The sequence below is a fragment of the Leptodactylus fuscus genome, chromosome 7, assembly GCF_031893055.1.
Source record: "Leptodactylus fuscus isolate aLepFus1 chromosome 7, aLepFus1.hap2, whole genome shotgun sequence".
In the NCBI taxonomy this organism is placed as follows: Eukaryota; Metazoa; Chordata; class Amphibia; order Anura; family Leptodactylidae; genus Leptodactylus; species Leptodactylus fuscus.
In genome coordinates this window covers 145,022,684-145,041,244 of record NC_134271.1, presented here as the reverse complement: position 1 = coordinate 145,041,244, position 18,561 = coordinate 145,022,684, and the positions used below count along the sequence as shown (strand labels likewise).

The window sequence follows — 18,561 nt, the reverse complement described above, 5'->3', positions numbered from 1 at the left end:
ATCTGCACACAGTACCACATGCCAGAGTATTATATACGCGCATCTGCACACGGTACCGCACGCCAGAGTCATTAGATATGCGCGTCTGCACACAGTTTCACTTACTGGAGGATTAGATACGCGCCTCTTCACACAATACCACACGGGGAGGATTAGATATGTGCATCTGCACACAGTACCACACCAACAAGGATTGGATACTTGCATCTAAACACAGTACTACACGGGGAAGGATTAGATACAGCTTTACTCCAGGTATCCATAACAACTGATCACAGGTTTTTCACTGACATCCAAAATGAGATACACATAATCACATGACGCTTATGGACATACAAACAAACAGCATACAAAATACACCAGTGCAAAATTGGACAATTCTTATGGGGCCACTACACAAACATAAAATGTAATATACCCGTGTATAGCCGGGTCCTCCCTCTAGTATTTTATAGATCTGCCACAGATAACTGAGCTCTGTACTTGGCAATCTCCAGCAGTCTGATAGAGAATGAATGGAGCGGCAGCATGTATGTTCTCATTGCACTCATCTCTAGTAGAGATGAGCGAACAGCATTCAATCGAATTGATATTTGATCGAATATCAGGTCATTCGAGGTATTCGATTTCAATCAAATACCACGCGGCAAATGCACTAAAAATGTGTATCCCCTCCCTGGTGCTATTTTTGAACCAATAACGGTGCAGGGGAAGTGGTACGACAACATAGGCATCGAAAAAAAAATCGGAAAAAGTAATTGGCTGTCTAAATCAGGTGACCTCCACTTTATACGAATGGTGGATTTCAGATCCGAGCCATATGAGACTGTGAACTATGTGACTGAGACAGGGATAGATGTACTGGCAGGGACAGCAGGGGACGCATGCCTGGGGGCATCTAACATGCCTAAGTACCTGTATTGTGCCACTATCTCATCGGGATCCCTGTCAGTTTGCAATATGCGGGAGCTGACTTTTTCCCATAGGAATGCATTGACCAGCGTTGATTGGCCGAATGCCATATAGAGTACAGCATTTGGCCAATCAACACTGGTTCGTCTGTGAGGAGGCGGAGTCTAAGATCGGTCCACAGCAGTCTCCACAGTCTCTCAGATGTAGCAGTGTTCAGCGCACAGCTCTGCTACACCCTCAGTGACAAATATAATAAAAATGTTACCAGTATTTGTAGAGAATATCTGATCATTTTCAGAGCATGTCTTATTTGTATACTGTATACTGATATGTGGTCACCATGTTGTGCAATGTCTTCTAATAAATCCCCCCAGTAATATATTGTTATCACTTTTCTCCTTTTCTAGATCTGTTCACGACCCCAACAATATCAGTGACCCCACAACCAGTTATTACTACAGATAAGCTGAGCCTGACATGTCAGACAAGTCTCCCTCCTCCTCCCAGACACAATACACAACTGCGGATTGCTTTCTACAGAGAAGGAGGGATTGTTCAGGGATTTGGTGTCAGTGATACCTATGAAGTCTACAATGTCCAGCTGGAGGATTCTGGGAAATATTCATGTGAGGTGGAAACTACAGATGGCAGAGTAAGGAAGAGAAGTGCAGAGACAATAATCCAGATAGGAGGTGAGTATAGACAATGGTCATGTCTTCTACATGGGAGAACTTTTTACTTTATCTGGAACATGAATGGATGTACTTTGGGTGTAAATCACTATAAATAATACTTTCTCCCATCTATACCTTCCATTATTAGAGATCTTCTCACATCCAATTATTAATGTGACCAACAATGTAGTGACTGAAGGAGATCCCATGGCCCTGACATGTAACACGACTCTTAGTCCATACAGACCGACCACAAGACTGGAGTTTGCTTTCTATAGAGATGGACGGAAGGTTCAGGATTCTTCTCCATCTAATAAATATGAGGTTCAGTCTGCTCAGCTGGAGGATTCTGGGAATTATACATGTCAGGTGAAAACCTCAATCAGCCCGACAATGAAGATCAGTGACGGGCACAACATATGGGTACAAGGTAGGTTATCCAAATGGTAAAATATATGGCAGAGTAAGAAAGAAAAGTGCAGAGAGAATAATCCAGATAGGAGGTGAGTATAGACAATGGTCATGTCTTCTCTATGTGCATTTTTTATATAAATCACTATAAATAATTCCTTCTACCATCTATACCTTTCATTATTAAAGATTAGAGATGAACGAACAGTAAAATATTCGATATTCATTATTCGTTTCGAATAGCCGCTCAATATTCGACTATTTGAACGAATATCGAACCCCATTATAGTCTATGGGAGAAAATGCTTTGCTACAGGGGATCCCACCCTTCGACTCAGGAGAGTCACCAAGTCCACTAAGACACCACAGGAAATGATGCCAACACCTCTGCAATGCAACTGGGACAGCAGGGGAAGCATGTCTGGGGGCTTCTAACAAGCCCAAGTCCCTGTATTACCCCACTATCACAGCCTAACAACTAAACACTTTCCACATTCAAAAAAACCTCTATCAAAGTGGGAAAATACCTGGAAACCTTCTTTACTCCCCAAATGGATGGACACAAACCCCAATTTAAGTTCAACGAACATTATCAAGCACCCCTTTAAATCAGATGACATCCACAGATGGAATAGACAATGGGAAATCCATCAGTCCCCACCCTTAACTGTCATTGTGTGTGTGTGTGTGTGTGTGTGTGTGTGTGTGTGTGTGTGTGTGATATGGTGAGACCTTCCAAAATTCAATTTTCTAGCCCTTAACATGAGCCCTTCCGAATTAAGTCACAGGCCCTTAAGCTGAGCTACCAGCAGAGATTGAGGCCCTTCAGGTGACTTCAGCTTTGGAGTGAGTAGAACCTTGCATCAGCAGTGTTTTTGGCCCTTGGCTTGAGCAGAGCCTTTAAAAAGCAGTGTTTTTGGCCCTTGGAGTGAGTAGAGCCTTGCACCAGCAGTGTTTTTGGCCTTTGGAGTGAGTAGAGTCTTTAAAAAGCAGAGTTTTTGGCCCTTGGCATGAGTAGAGCCTTGCACCAGCAGTGTTTTTGGCCCTTGAAGTGAGTAGAGCCTTGCACCACCAATGGTTTTGGACCTTGGAGTGAGTAGACACTCTAACCAGAAGAGTTGGGGGGAATCAGGGTGGATTGAGACTCTAACCAGCAGAGTTGGGGGGAATCAGGGTGGATTGATCCTAGTAGGATCAGAATTGTTCAGCGCTGATGGTGGAGGAGTATGAGAAGGAGGAGGAATTGGAGAGGGTGAGCACACACATGCAACTTCATATTGGGGTGCTTGACACCGGTGGACATGAAAATGATGGGTGTATCTAGTGGCTGTTCATTTTTGTGAGCATCAGTCGGTCAGAACTGTCAGCTGACAGCCGGTTGCGCTTATCCGTAATTATGCCACCGGCAGCACAAATCCAACTTGGACACCCAATACGTGTAGGCCGCAGAGGGATCGGAGAGGACAGGGCTGTGGTCGGCCAGGTACTCCCACAACATGGGCCTATACTTATCCCTCCTGGTGACACTAGGCCCCTCAGTGGCGGTACTTCGGTGAGTGGATGCCATTAACGTGTCCCAGACCTTGGAGAATGTGCCCCTGCCGGGTGTGGATTGGATGACAGTTTGTCGCATGTTGGAGGAACTCTCCTGTGTGCCGCCAACGACAGTTGATGGAAACATCTCCATCATATTCTGCACCAGTTGCTTGTGGCAATCACTCATGCGACTGGCCCTCCCCTCTACCAGAATAAAATTGCAAACATAATTTTTATACCGGGGGGCGAGGATTGCAAAAATCCAGTAGTCGTTGCTCTCCAGGATTTTGGCAATGCGTTTGTGTTAAATATCTTGTATTTGCCGGTGAGACTTGTGTCCACTGTTAAATATCCGTACCTGGCCTTGAAATTGTGGGATAGACTTATGTCACGTGTTGTAGGCCTTATCCACGATAGGAAGAAGTCAGCTTGTTATAAATCAGTGTAGAGGTTTATTAATATCTTGAAGGAAAACACAGGAACAGGGAAAATGTCCAAATAACACAAATATCAGTCAATTGTCAATAGCTTACATCTTCAGAGAAGTTAAATCATCTGGATATCTTGTAGTTACAGCTTGGTTCATGCTTGTCACCTGGTCTGGTCATCTGGGATATTCACGACATCTTGTCCAGGATGACAGAGAGGGATGGCAGACAGACCTGCCATAGATTCCCCATGGATTCCCCTCATGGATGACGACGACGACGTGTGTGTCTGTCACTCATTTATGTTCATGAGAGTGGGTGTTACCTTCCATCTTGTAGCTATGTAAGGAGATTTCTAAAATGGTGTACTCTAACCGCACCCATGTACCCAAAATACAACAGATATGATGTCAGTAGAGTGTTAACCCCATGTCTGCTAGAGAATATTGTAAATATATAATATTTAACAGTTTGTCAGTTGCAAAGCACTCCAACATGTATTCAGCCATGTGTGCCAGAGTGTTACTTGGCGTCACTTGGCTGCCCCCACTGGAATGGTCACTCTCCATTTCCTCCTCCTCCTCCTCCATTTCGCCTCAACTGCGCTGCAGCAATGGGACGCAATGAATATCAAAAAAGAAAAAGACATGGCCACACATCCCAACCTTATACATTGATCTAGTGCTTCTCAGCAAATTTTATAATACCGAACATGAGTTTCTTAGTATACATATTGATCAATGTGCATAAGCCCAATAGCCACTTCACGGCGACCTCTTTATAGTGAGTCCCTAGTCTACTGGGCGCGGCGCCGCATAGCGAGTGCCACAAGCGCAACACTGCGAGCGAATCAGTGGCCCGGCAACACCCCTGTCACCAGACCAAGCCCCCAGGCTCTGGGCTGCGTTGCCCCACGGGCACAGCACCACAGAAACAGCAGACACCACGCAGCCCCGCACCGTGTGAACAGATCTCAAAAATTCATCTTACCATGTTGCCCCAGTCAGAGGACAGAGAGCCAGTAGGTGGGTTCCTTTTTGCAATCTCCTGCTAATTAAAAACACGGTGCGGGGCTGCGTGGTGTCTGTTTTTAATTAGCAGGAGACTACACATGGTAAGGTGAATTTTTGAGATTTGTTCACACGGTGCGGGGCTGCGTCTTCTGCTTCTATGGCGCTGTGCCCGTGGGGCGGATCGGCCCAGAGCCTGAGGGCTTGGTCTGGTGACAGGGGTGTTGCCGGGCCACTGGGTCGCTCACCCTGTGGGCGCTGTGTTGCGGTTGTGGCGGTCGCTGTGCGGCACCGCGCCCAGTAGAGTATGGACCCACTATAAAGAGGTCGCCGTGAAGTGGCTAGTGGGCTTATGCACATTGATCAATATGTATACTAAGAAACTCATGTTCAGTATTAAAATTTGCTGAGAAGGACTAGATCTATGTATAAGGTTGGGATGTGCAGCCATGTCTTTTTCTTTTTTGATACAAATGGGACGCAATGAACTTCCCCGCTAGTCTCATGTGTGACAATGAGATCTCCCACTTCGTCCTCCTCCTCCTCCCTCAATGTATGCTGTGAAGCGGACAGGAGTGTGCCATGACTATCCTGCTGGGATGTTTCAGCACCTATGCCCGACTCCTCAGCGTCCAGTGCATTATCCCTGATGGCGATGAGGGAATCTCGCATCACACACAGGAGGGGGATTGTGACACTCACAATTGCGTCATCACAACTGACCCTCACGGTTGACTCCTCAAAGACACGCAAGATCTCGCATAAGTCTGCCATCCATGGCCACGCATGGTGCAGAAACTGCGGGAGCTGACTCTGAGGAACCCTTGGGTTTTGGAGATGGTAATCCATCAAGGGTCTCTGCTGCTCATACACTCTACTCAACATGTGGTATGTCGAGTTCTAGCGTGTGGGGACATCGCACATCAGCCGATGGAGGTGTTGCTGGAGGCTTCGGAGGCTAGCAGCGGCTACTGTGGACTTGCGAAAGTGGGCGCACAAGTGCCGCACTTTCACCAGTAACTCGGCTACATTGGGGTATGTTTTCAAAACCGTTGCACCACTAAATTGAACACATGGGACAGGCATGGAACGTATTGGAGGTTGGCAAGCTCCAGGGCTGATACCAGGTTGCACACAACCATGCCTGGGCCCAGGTGCAGCGGCGAAAGCCATGTTGCTGTCTCATCAAGGAGGGCATCCCTGACCTCAGAGGCAGTGTCCTCCAAGTTTATGAGCTTCAGCACGGCCTGCTGACGTCTCCCCACGCCAGTGCTGCAGCATTTCCATCTGGTAGCTGGGGTCGATGTGATGGTGGAGGAGGTGGAGGAGGAGGAGGAGGGTGGTGGTTCAGAGCCCCTACCAGGAATGTTGGGCAGGGAAATGAGGTAGACTGCCCCAGACTGTGACCCACTCCCAGCCTCAACTACATTCACCCAGTGTGCCATCAGTGAAATGCAGCGTCTCTGTCCGCATGCACTTGTCCACGCATCGGTGGTCAAGTGGACCTTTGTGCGAACTTAGGGCCCGCCGGATGTGGCTGCTGCAAGGCAGGGACGGCACACCAGGAGAAGTAGTGACGGCTAGGGACAGCATAGCGAGGTGCCGCACTTGCCATCAGGTCACAGAAGGCCTGAGTTTCAACAAGCCGAAACGGCAACAGGCTTGTGCATGGGGGTGGGTAGCGCTGTATTTTTGCCTGCGCTCTGAGCTCTGGGAGATGGTGGGTTGTTTTGAGGAGGCGCATGATGGTACAGGAGAAGGAGCTAAGGCAGGAGAAGGAGGTAAGGCAGGGGAAGGAGCTGAGGAAGGAAAAGGGGAGCATGAGGGAGAAGTCCCCAAAGTGGTGGAGGAAGATGTGTAGGTTTCCTGGCTGCTGGTCTGGACTGCAGTGCCAGCACTGGCAAGAGTGGGAGAGGCTTGCCTTCCAAATGATGGCGCATGGCAGTGGTTGTGAGGTCGCTCTTTTCAGAGCCCCTACTCAGTTTTGAGTTGCAGAGTGTGCAAACGGCACTATATTTGTCCACGGCACAGACATAAAAAAAATTCCACAATACAGAAGACCGTGGCCTCGATGGGGGAGTTTTTCTGGGCTGGGTACAAGAGGTAACATTTTGGGCCCTGCTGGCTGTGGCCTGGCTTCGGTGAAGCAGCTGTCCACTGCCTCTGGACATGCCTCTGCCTCTAGCCACCCTCTTTGTTGCTGCACTTCCCTCCACATCTCCACTGCTCTTCCCGCTTGACATCCGCCCTGTCCAGGTCGGGTCAGTGGCCTCATCGTCCACCACCTCCTCTTCCAAATCATCCATTGGCTCCTCCTCCTCCTCCTCTTGTGCAAGGACAACGGCAACAGGCTGCCCTGATGGCAACTGTGTCTCGTCATCGTCGTCACTGAGGGACGATTGCTGGTCAACAACAAGAACAGGAGATAACGGATGCTCCAGTGTTTGTGCATCAGGGAAGTCATCTGTTACCTCTGGAGATTCAGGACGTGGTGGGACAGAGAGAGGGACAGTGAATGGAGCTGAAAACATCTCCTGGGAGGCGGGAAAGGTGGGATTAGGTTGCTGGGAAGATTGGGCATGTTGTGAGGAAGGAGGACCAGACTGATGGGTAGGAGGAGGAGTTGAGGTAGAGGCCTTCTTAGGTTTGTACCCTGCAGCCTACTCAATGTGGCCATCAAGCCAGGGACTTCGGGGTAGCGCAATACTTGCTGCTGCAGAGCTGTAGGCGCAGTAGACGCTGTTGGTTGAGCGCAACCTTGCTCAACATCTGCATTTCCACGCCCCTGTACTCGTCCCCGTCCCCTTGCACTACCCTTGCGCATTTTGGATGTACTATTCCCTTTTTGATGGTCTATACACCCCAAAGAAAAGCTGTTTTTCAGCTCTATATGAACTTGTAAATGCAGTGGATTGTTGCAGTTTTTCAAGAAACCCCAAAATGCAAGGATTTTCTTCAGCTATATGAACTTGTAAATGCAGTGAATTGCTGCAATTTTTCAAAAAACTAAAAAATTCAAGGTTTTTAACAGCTATATGAACTTGTAAATGCATTGGATTGTTTCTATTTTTCAGGCCAAAAATGAAAGCTGTTTCTCCGCTATGTATGAACTTGTATCTGTTGTGTATTCCTGTTTCCACCGTCCGGGGAAAGCTGGACTGATGGTCCCTACAGTGTATAGCTCTGAGAAGAGCTGTTGGTTTTCTTCTTTAGTTCTTCCCTGCCTATCTGAAGCTAATCGCTATCTAGCCCTCAGCAGATATGTTTCTCTCCCTATCTCTGACCGCAAAAATGGCGAATAGGGCGGCGGCCGTTCTTATAAATGGGAGGTCACATGTTTTCGGCAGCCAATGGGTTTTTTCAAATTTTTTCAGTGCCTCCATTGTCGTAGTTCCTGTCCCACCTCCCCTGCACAGTTATTGGTGCAAAAAAAAGCGCCAGGGAAGGTGGGAGGGGACACAAATTTTTACTGCGTTTACCGCGTGGTATTCGATTGGAATCGATTACCTAGCGTTCGCTCATCTCTATTTAAGATCTTCTCCAGTGGCGTAACTAGGAATGGCGGGGCCCCGTGGCGAACTTTTGACATGGACCCCCCCCACACACACCGACACCGAAGATCTCGACCGAGTCCTTCCTACGCATTCCTGCGCGCTCTATTATGACCAATAATGGCCCCTGCACACAGTATTATGTCCCATAGTGGCCACTGCACACAGTATTATGTCCCATAGTGGCCCCTGCACACAGTATTATGTCCCATAGTGGCCCCTGCACACAGTATTATGTCCCATAGTGGCCCCTGCACTCAGTATTATGCCCTATAGTGGCCCCTGCACTCAGTATTATGTCCTATAGCGGCTCCTGCGCACAGTATTATGTCCCATAGTGGCCCCTGCACACAGTATTATGTCCCATAGTTGCCCCTGTACACAGTATTATGTCCCTCAGTGGCCCCTACACACAGTATTATACCTCATAGTAGCCACTGCACAAAGTATTATCCCCCATAGTGGCCCCTGCACACAGTATTATGCCCCATAGTGGCCCCTGCACACAGTATTATGTCCCATAGTTGCCCCTGTACACAGTATTATGCCCCATAGTGGCCCCTGCACACAGTATTATGCCCCATAGTGGCCCCTGCACACAGTATTATGCCCCATAGTGGCCCCTGCACACAGTATTATGTCCCATAGTTGCCCCTGTACACAGTATTATACCTCATAGTAGCCACTGCACAAAGTATTATCCCCCATAGTGGCCCCTGCACACAGTATTATGTCCCATAGTTGCCCCTGTACACAGTATTATGTCCCATAGTGGCCCCTGCACACAGTATTATCCCCCATAGTGGCCCCTGCACACAGTATTATGTCCCTTAGTGGCCCCTGCACACAGTATTATCCCCCATAGTGGCCCCTGCACACCGTATTATGTCCCTTAGTGGTCCCTGCACACAGTATTATGTCCCATAGTGGCCCCTGCACACCGTATTATGTCCCTTAGTGGTCCCTGCACACAGTATTATACCCCATAGTGGCCACTGCACACAGTATTATACCCCATAGTGGCCACTGCACACAGTATTATACCTCATAGTGGCCCCTGCACACAGTATTATCCCCCATAGTGGCCCCTGCACACAGTATTATGTCCCATAGTGGCCCCTACAGGCAGGGGTGAACCTGCCTTTTTTTGCCGCCCGAGGCGGACAACAGAAAGCCCCCCCCCCCCCGGGAGGAGGGGGCGGAGCGAAGGAGACCGGCACGGAGCGAAGGGGGTGTGGCAGAGCGATGTTAGCAGGCAGAGAGCAGAAACGGAGAGGACCTGCTCTCTGCCTGAGCGTGAGGGGAGACCGCTAGAGCAGCGCTGCTCCAGCGGCCTCCCCAATCCACCGCTCGGTGATGCTAAGCCAGTCCAGGACAGCTTGTCCAGGACTGGCTTAGGTAAGCAAAAATACCACCCTCCCCGGGGCCCTGGCATAGCGCCGCCTGAAGCGGTCGCTTCAGGTCGCCTCATGGGAGGTGCGGCACTGCCTACAGGACTAAATACTGTCACGTCACCGCTGACCGCTATACCAGGACAATTGTGGATAAAAAAATCTGGTCATGTGCATTACAATTTAGTAACTCCATGTGCCTCATATTAATAGCTGTTAACCCCATCATGTCCCTCACATTAACCCCTGTGTGCCTCACCATAAGAGTTACTGATATGTGAGAGACATGGAGGTAATAATAAAGTATCTTCATTATTATTACCCAAATATGTCTCACATATTAGTAACTCTTATGGTGAGGCACACAGGGGTTAATGTGAGGGACATGATGGGGTTAACTGCTATTAATATGAGGCACATGGAGTTACTAAAACAAAAGTAATCCCCCCAAATGCCTGATATTAATAAGTAACCCCAGTATGTACCTGTGTATCTTCAGTTTCATTTTCCTGGAGCAGCTTCTTCTTCCTCTCCTCTTGAGTGCAGGATGGCAGGAGCTCGGCAGGGATAAGCCCCGCCTCCTGGGCTCTCCTCAGCCCTATCATTGGTGGGCAGAGGACAGGCAGAGAAAGGGAGGGGGGGAGAGTCCTGAAGCGCTGAGAGAAGCCAGACCTGCAGCTCCTGTGTGTCAGCCGTTGCTGCACCTTCGGGGCCCCCTGTTGGTGGAAAGTATTCCACCACAGGGGGCCCCGATCATTATACTCGGGGGTCCGAAAAGACCTGCGAGAATAATGATAGCAGCGGTAGCAGCTGTCACCGGGCCCCTAATGTCCCGGGCCCTGTGGCAGCTGCCTCTGCTGCCTCCGTGGTAGTTACGCCACTGATCTTCTCCATTATTACTGTGGCCAACAATATAGTGATTGAAGTAGATCTCATAACACAGTATATAATTGTGGCCAATTTGTGTCAACACTAGATTGCCTGCTGTCCCTCCTTGTCTGTCCCTAGCTCCCGCCTGACACCGACTTCTATCTCTCCATAAAGTCTATGAATTATACCCAACCATCTGTCCTCTGCTCCTCACTATTATCTTCTGTACAATTATTCTGTAATTGTTTTCACTTTCTCTCCATTCTGACCTCTAATCCTCTCCTCTTACTTCTCTCTATTCCCACAAAATGGCGACCTTCTGGTTGTGCTAATATATAGTAGCTGTGCTAACATCTGTCAGCTCTTATATCTACAATCCTTCTTGGTTGGCTGAAAGACTCTGCCTTCATATAGCTTTGGCCATTTTAGATTATTTGACCAAACTGAATCATAGCAATTTTGGAATCTGAAAATTTTGAAAAATTAGGATTGAATGAGGTGTGAGAATTTGCTCATCGTTATTGCTGTTTTTGTTCATCTTGCTTCCCAAACATCCATTAACCAATAAATGGTATCTCTTTATAGGGCAAAAAGTCTCTTCTCTATCAATAATACTGTCTATAAGTTTGGGACTGTTACTACTCATCGTCATCTTTATCTCCGTGTACCTATATTATCGACGCCGATCATCCAATAAGAACCCAACAGCAGGTAATAGAACATTTCACCATTTTCATCCATCTAAAAATTACCAAAAACCATTTGACTTTCTCCAAGTATCAAAAAAATTTCATATTAACTTTTATAGTGGTCAAGAGTAGAGATGAGCGAACAGTGTTCTATCGAACACATGTTCGATCGGATATCAGGGTGTTCGCCATGTTCGAATCGAATCGAACACCACGTGGTAAAGTGCGCCAAAATTCGATTCCCCTCCCACCTTCCCTGGCGCCTTTTTTGCACCAATAACAGTGCAGGGGAGGTGGGACAGGAACTACGACACCGGGGGCATTGAAAAAAATTGGAAAAAGTCATTGGCTGCCGAAATCAGGTGACCTCCATTTTAGACGAATAGTGGATTTCAAATCCGGGTCATATGAGAATGTGAACTTTGTGACTATGAGACAGGGATAGCTGTACAGGCAGGGATAGCTAGGGATAACCTTTATTTAGGGGGGAATGTTATTAAAAATAACTTTTTGGGGCTCTATCGGGTGTGTAATTGTGATTTTTGTGAGCTAAACTTTTTCCCATAGGGATGCATTGGCCAGCGCTGATTGGCCGAATTCCGTACTCTGGCCAATCAGTGCTGGCCAATGCATTCTATTAGCTTGATGAAGCAGAGTGTGCACAAGGGTTCAAGCGCACCCTCGGCTCTGATGTAGCAGAGCCGAGGCTGCACAAGGGTTCAAGCGCACCCTCGGCTCTGATGTAGGAGAGCCGAGGGTGCACTTGAACCCTTGTGCACCCTCAGCTCTGCTACATCAGAGCCGAGGGTGCGCTTGAACCCTTGTGCACACTCTGCTTCATCAAGCTAATAGAATGCATTGGCCAGCGCTGATTGGCCAATGTATTCTATTAGCCTGATGAAGTAGAGCTGAATGTGTGTGCTAAGCACACACATTCAGCTCTACTTCATCGGGCTAATAGAATGCATTGGCCAGCGCTGATTGGCCAGAGTACGGAACTCGACCAATCAGCGCTGGCTCTGCTGGAGGAGGCGGAGTCTAAGATTGCTCCACACCAGTCTCCATTCAGGTCCGACCTTAGACTCCGCCTCCTCCGGCAGAGCCAGCGCTGATTGGCCGAAGGCTGGCCAATGCATTCCTATGCGAATGCAGACTTAGCAGTGCTGAGTCAGTTTTGCTCAACTACACATCTGATGCACACTCGGCACTGCTACATCAGATGTAGCAATCTGATGTAGCAGAGCCGAGGGTGCACTAGAACCCCTGTGCAAACTCAGTTCACGCTAATAGAATGCATAGGCCAGCGCTGATTGGCCAATGCATTCTATTAGCCCGATGAAGTAGAGCTGAATGTGTGTGCTAAGCACACACATTCAGCACTGCTTCATCACGCCAATACAATGCATTAGCCAGTGCTGATTGGCCAGAGTACGGAATTCGGCCAATCAGCGCTGGCTCTGCTGGAGGAGGCGGAGTCTAAGGTCGGACCTGAATGGAGACTGGTGTGGAGCGATCTTAGACTCCGCCTCCTCCAGCAGAGCCAGCGCTGATTGGTCGAGTTCCGTACTCTGGCCAATCAGCGCTGGCCAATGCATTCTATTAGCCCGATGAAGTAGAGCTGAATGTGTATGCTTAGCACACACATTCAGCTCTACTTCATCAGGCTAATAGAATACATTGGCCAATCAGCGCTGGCCAATGCATTCTATTAGCTTGATGAAGCAGAGTGTGCACAAGGGTTCAAGCGCACCCTCGGCTCTGATGTAGCAGAGCTGAGGGTGCACAAGGGTTCAAGTGCACCCTCGGCTCTCCTACATCAGAGCCGAGGGTGCGCTTGAACCCTTGTGCAGCCTCGGCTCTGCTACATCAGAGCCGAGGGTGCGCTTGAACCCTTGTGCACACTCTGCTTCATCAAGCTAATAGAATGCATTGGCCAGCGCTGATTGGCCAGAGTACGGAATTCGGCCAATCAGCGCTGGCTCTGCTGGAGGAGGCGGAGTCTAAGATCGCTCCACACCAGTCTCCATTCAGGTCCGACCTTAGACTCCGCCTCCTCCAGCAGAGCCAGCGCTGATTGGCCGAATTCCGTACTCTGGCCAATCAGCACTGGCTAATGCATTGTATTGGCGTGATGAAGCAGTGCTGAATGTGTGTGCTTAGCACACACATTCAGCTCTACTTCATCGGGCTAATAGAATGCATTGGCCAATCAGCGCTGGCCTATGCATTCTATTAGCGTGAACTGAGTTTGCACAGGGGTTCTAGTGCACCCTCGGCTCTGCTACATCAGATTGCTACATCTGATGTAGCAGTGCCGAGTGTGCATCAGATGTGTAGTTGAGCAAAACTGACTCAGCACTGCTAAGTCTGCATTCGCATAGGAATGCATAGGCCAGCCTTCGGCCAATCAGCGCTGGCTCTGCCGGAGGAGGCGGAGTCTAAGGTCGGACCTGAATGGAGACTGGTGTGGAGCGATCTTAGACTCCGCCTCCTCCAGCAGAGCCAGCGCTGATTGGTCGAGTTCCGTACTCTGGCCAATCAGCACTGGCCAATGCATTTCTATGGGGAAAAGTTAGCTTGCGAAAATCGCAAACTGACAGGGATTTCCATGAAATAAAGTGACTTTTATGCCCCCAGACATGCTTCCCCTGCTGTCCCAGTGTCATTCCAGGGTGTTGGTATCATTTCCTGGGGTGTCATAGTGGACTTGGTGACCCTCCAGACACGAATTTGGGTTTCCCCCTTAACGAGTATCTGTTCCCCATAGACTATAATGGGGTTCGAAACCCATTCGAACACTCGAACAGTGAGCGGCTGTTCGAATCGAATTTCGAACCTCGAACATTTTAGTGTTCGCTCATCTCTAGTCAAGAGCCCAAGGGAAGTCAGTGAGGCATCCAGCTTGGGTAAGTTTCTTATGACTAATCTTGAATAGTTCCTTATGGCCAGTTTTGGTTGGAGATGGACTGGATGACCTAAATATCATGTATAACTTCGGATCTGAGTTGATACTTATTGAGTTATTATTTTTTCAGCCGCTGACAATGAACATTCCCCTGATGTAGAAGTTACTTATTCTGTGCTTAACATGACCGGTAAACCACAAAGTAAGTATCTCCAGAACTTCTTTATATAAATCTACAGTGTAGGCAAAAAGTATTTGCACCCCTGCAGTTCTGTCAGATAATACTCGGTGTCTCCCAGACAATGATTACAAGCACAAACTCTTTGGTAATATCTTCATTTATTTTGCTTGTAATGAAAAAACACAAAAGAGAATGAAAAAAAAAGTCAAATCATTGATCATTTTACACAAAACTCCAAAAACAGGCCAGACAGAAGTATTGGCGCCCTCAGCCTAATACTTGGTCGCACAACCTTTAGACACAATAACTGCGCACAACCACTTCCGGTAACCATCAATGAGTTTCTTACAAGGCTCTGCTGGAATCTTAGACCATTCTTCTTTGGCAAACTGCTCCAGGTCCCCCCTGAGATGTGAAGGGGGCCTTCTCCAAACTGCCATCAAGAGATCTCTCCCCCTCCCCCACAGGTGTTCTATGGGATTCAGGGCTGGACTCATTGCTGCCACTTTACAAGTCTCCAGGGCTTTCTCTCACCACCATTTTCTAGTGCTGACCTGAAGTGTGTTTTGGGTCATTGTCCTGCTGGAAGACCCATGACCTCTGAGGGAGACCCAGCTTTCTCACACTGGGCCCTACATGATGCTGCACAATGTGTTGGTCGTCTTCAGACTTCATAATGCCATGCACACGGTCAAGCAGTCCAGTGCCAGAGGCAGCAAAGCAACCCCAAAACATCAGGGCCCTCCGCCATGTCTGACTGTAGGGGGCGTCTTCTCTTTGAAGGCCTCTTTTTTTCCCTGTAAACTCTATGTTGAGGCCTTTTCCTACTTTTGTCTCATCTGACCAGAGAACATTCTTCCAGAACGTTTTTGGCTTTCTCAGGTAAGTTTTGGCAAACTCCAGCCTGGCTTTGTTATGTCTCTGGGTAAGAAGTGGGGTCTTCCTGGTCTCCTACCATACAGTCCCTTCTCATTCAGATGCCGACGGATAGTACGGGGTGACACTGTTGTACCCTCGGACTGCAGGGCAGCTTGAACTTGCTTGGATGTTAGTCGCGGTTCTTTATCCACCATCCGCACAATCTTGCGTTGAAATCTGAAGTTGAATTTGAAGTTAACTGTTGGGCCTAGTTCACACCAGGGCGCCTTGCGGTTCAGAGTCAAGTTGGGCGCCGCAGGCTTTTGTTTTTTTTTAAATAATCCTGCTGACCGTAACAGTAGTGCAATAAATACGAAGTCCAATAACTAAATTTGAAAAAAATAAAACAAAATATATATATGTAACTGTGGTCTCTCAGAGTCGAGCGCACAAATGGTTAGTACAATGTACAACACAAATCACTGGTCGATCAAATTCACGTTTATCTTGCACCCCTTCACATTAAACTTGGTTTAATGAAAAATGTGGGGTCTTCCTGGGTCTCCTACCATACAGCCCCTTCTCATTCAGACGCTGACGCTGGATAGTACGGGGTGACACTGTTGTACCCTCGGACTGCAGGGCAGCTTGAACTTGTTTGCATGTTAGTCGAGATTCTTTATCCACCATCCGCACAATCTTGCGGTGAAATCTCTCGTCAGTTTTTCTTTTCCGTCCACATCTAGGGAGGTTAGCCACAGTGCCATGGGCTTTACACTTCTTGATGACACTGCACACGGTAGACACAGGAACATTCAGGTCTTTGGAGATGGACTTGTAGCCTTGAGATTGCTCATGCTTCCTCACAATTTTGCTTCTCAAGTCCTCAGACAGTTCTTTGGTCTTCTTTCTTTTCTCCATGCTCAATGTGGTCACACAAGGACACAGGACAGAGGTGGAGTCAACTTTAATCCATTTCAGTTGGCTGCAAGTGTGATTTAGTTATTGCCATCACCTGTTAGGTGCCTCAGGTAAGTAACAGGTGCTGTTAATTACACAAATTAGAGAAGCATCACATGATTTCTCAAACAGTGCCAATACTTTTGTCCACCCCCTTTTTTATGTTTGCTGTGGAATTATATCCAATTTGGCTTTTTCACAATTCTTTTTGTGGTTTTCCATTGAAGACAAATTAAATGAAGATAATAATACCAAAGAATTTGTGCCTGCGATCATTTTCTGGAAGAACATGAGTATTATCTGACAGAATTGCAGGGGTGCCAATACTTTTGGCCAACACTGTATATTGTTGATATCCTATATAAAGTCTATATTACTTACAGTAAACATGTCCAGACAGGTATTAGGGCTCTTACGCTCACATTTATCTATCTAATGCTGTCCTTGAAAATAACGGCTAGAAAATGGACATTATAGTTAATGGAGTCATTCACATGTCCATTTTTTTTTACAGACCAAGGGTAAGGAAGAGAAAAAATTTTGCACATACATTTTTTTCTCTTTTCTCTACTTAAATTCAAGCCTATGGATGCATAGAAAAATGTGTGTTCTGTCCGTGATACTGAAAAATAAAGCAGTCAGAATATGTTTTTCTAGAGCAGGCGGGGGGGGGGGGGGACACACAGATGGCACTCAGAAGACATTATTTCCTCACTATTCAGTGGTTATATAGGTACGGACATATCTGTAATGTATATATGGTGTATATGTCCTGTTGACTAAAAGAACTGCAATATATACGTATCTGAAAGTTTTTTTATTGTTTGTTTTTTAGATCGCTTGGCAAAAGACAATGGACCAGTAAGTTAACAGAAATTACTATGGTTCATGGCCATGGGATGGATGGTTCATGATCATGTGATGGATAGTTCATGGTCATGTGATGGATGGTTCATGGTCATGTGATGGCTGGTTCATGGTCATGTGATGGATGGTTCATGGTCATGTGATGGATGGTTCATGGTCATGTGATGGATGGTTCATGATCATGTGATGGATGGTTCATGGTCATGTGATGGATGGTTCATGCCCATGGGATGCATGGTTCATGATCATGTGATGGATGGTTCATGGTCATGTGATGGATGGTTCATGCCCATGGGATGGATAGTTCATGGTCATGTGATGGATGGTTCATGGTCATGTGATGGATGGTTCATGGTCATGTGATGGATGGTTCACGGCCATGGGATGGATGGTTCACGGTCATGGGATGGATGGTTCACGGTCATGGGATGGATTTTTCACGGTCACGGGATGGATGGTTCATGATCATGGGATGGATGGTTCATAGTTATATGATGATCACACAGGTGCACAGCTTGTTACAGTCACAGCACGGAAACTTCAGTCTTAATAAATTATCCCCAATGTGATTCCTATAGATGGTTAATTCTGGAGATCTTTGCTTACTGCTGAGCTGAGGGATATTAATCTTAGTACTGGGTGCTTTAGTTCTTTCTATATGTGAATTATCTGTGGTTCCAGCTCATGGACATCACAAGATATCTCAGAAGACAAGTTAAGATAGAATTCCCCATTGGGACAGAAGTAATGATGGGACACAAGTAGACCTTCTGTCTGTATTTTGTTGTCAACATTTATCGAAGCACAAAACATTCTACCAAGACACTTCATACCTCTAGTTTTATTCTTAGAGACGTTGGCCCAGCCTGCCAGTCTAATGACTATATTGTATTCTGCATTAGGATATTGTCTATGCTGTAGTAAACTCCAGACAAGTCGGAGCTTCTCAAGAAACGTCTGACATCTCAGCCGACATCTACCAGAATCTCAACTCCCGCAGATAAAAACATCTCCAAAGAATACAGTGCACGTGAATACGGATGTGAAGTGGAACTAGACATGAAACAACCTACGATAACGGCTGCAGCAAGGCTTAACTTGACTTTTTGAATGGCTTTTCAAAGGATTTTGCTACAAATCATCTGCAGGTCTTTAATGGGGTTGTCCCATCAGGATCTTTTTCACACTCCACATTCAACTTGACCTGAGGGTGGGACTGAGTGGGATTGATGACGGCGGGCACTCCCATTCACTTCAATGGAATTCCTGGAGATAGCCAAGTATTTGTACTTTGTCTATCTCATTGTGCTCCTGATGA

General features: G+C 47.3%; 1 protein-coding gene across 1 annotated transcript in view; it reads left to right on the top strand.

The window, feature by feature from the left end:
* LOC142214621 (Fc receptor-like protein 5) overlaps positions 1–18,247 on the top strand; it is a 175,209-nt gene extending 156,962 nt beyond the window's left edge. Inside the window, exons 9-14 of the mRNA XM_075283559.1 lie at positions 1,320–1,604; positions 1,735–1,989; positions 2,051–2,089; positions 14,508–14,579; positions 17,212–17,237; positions 18,146–18,247. Of these exons, the coding sequence (XP_075139660.1) occupies positions 1,320–1,604; positions 1,735–1,989; positions 2,051–2,089; positions 14,508–14,579; positions 17,212–17,237; positions 18,146–18,247 (779 nt within the window). The remainder of the gene's footprint in view (positions 1–1,319; positions 1,605–1,734; positions 1,990–2,050; positions 2,090–14,507; positions 14,580–17,211; positions 17,238–18,145) is intronic.
* Positions 18,248–18,561: the final 314 nt, after the last annotated feature.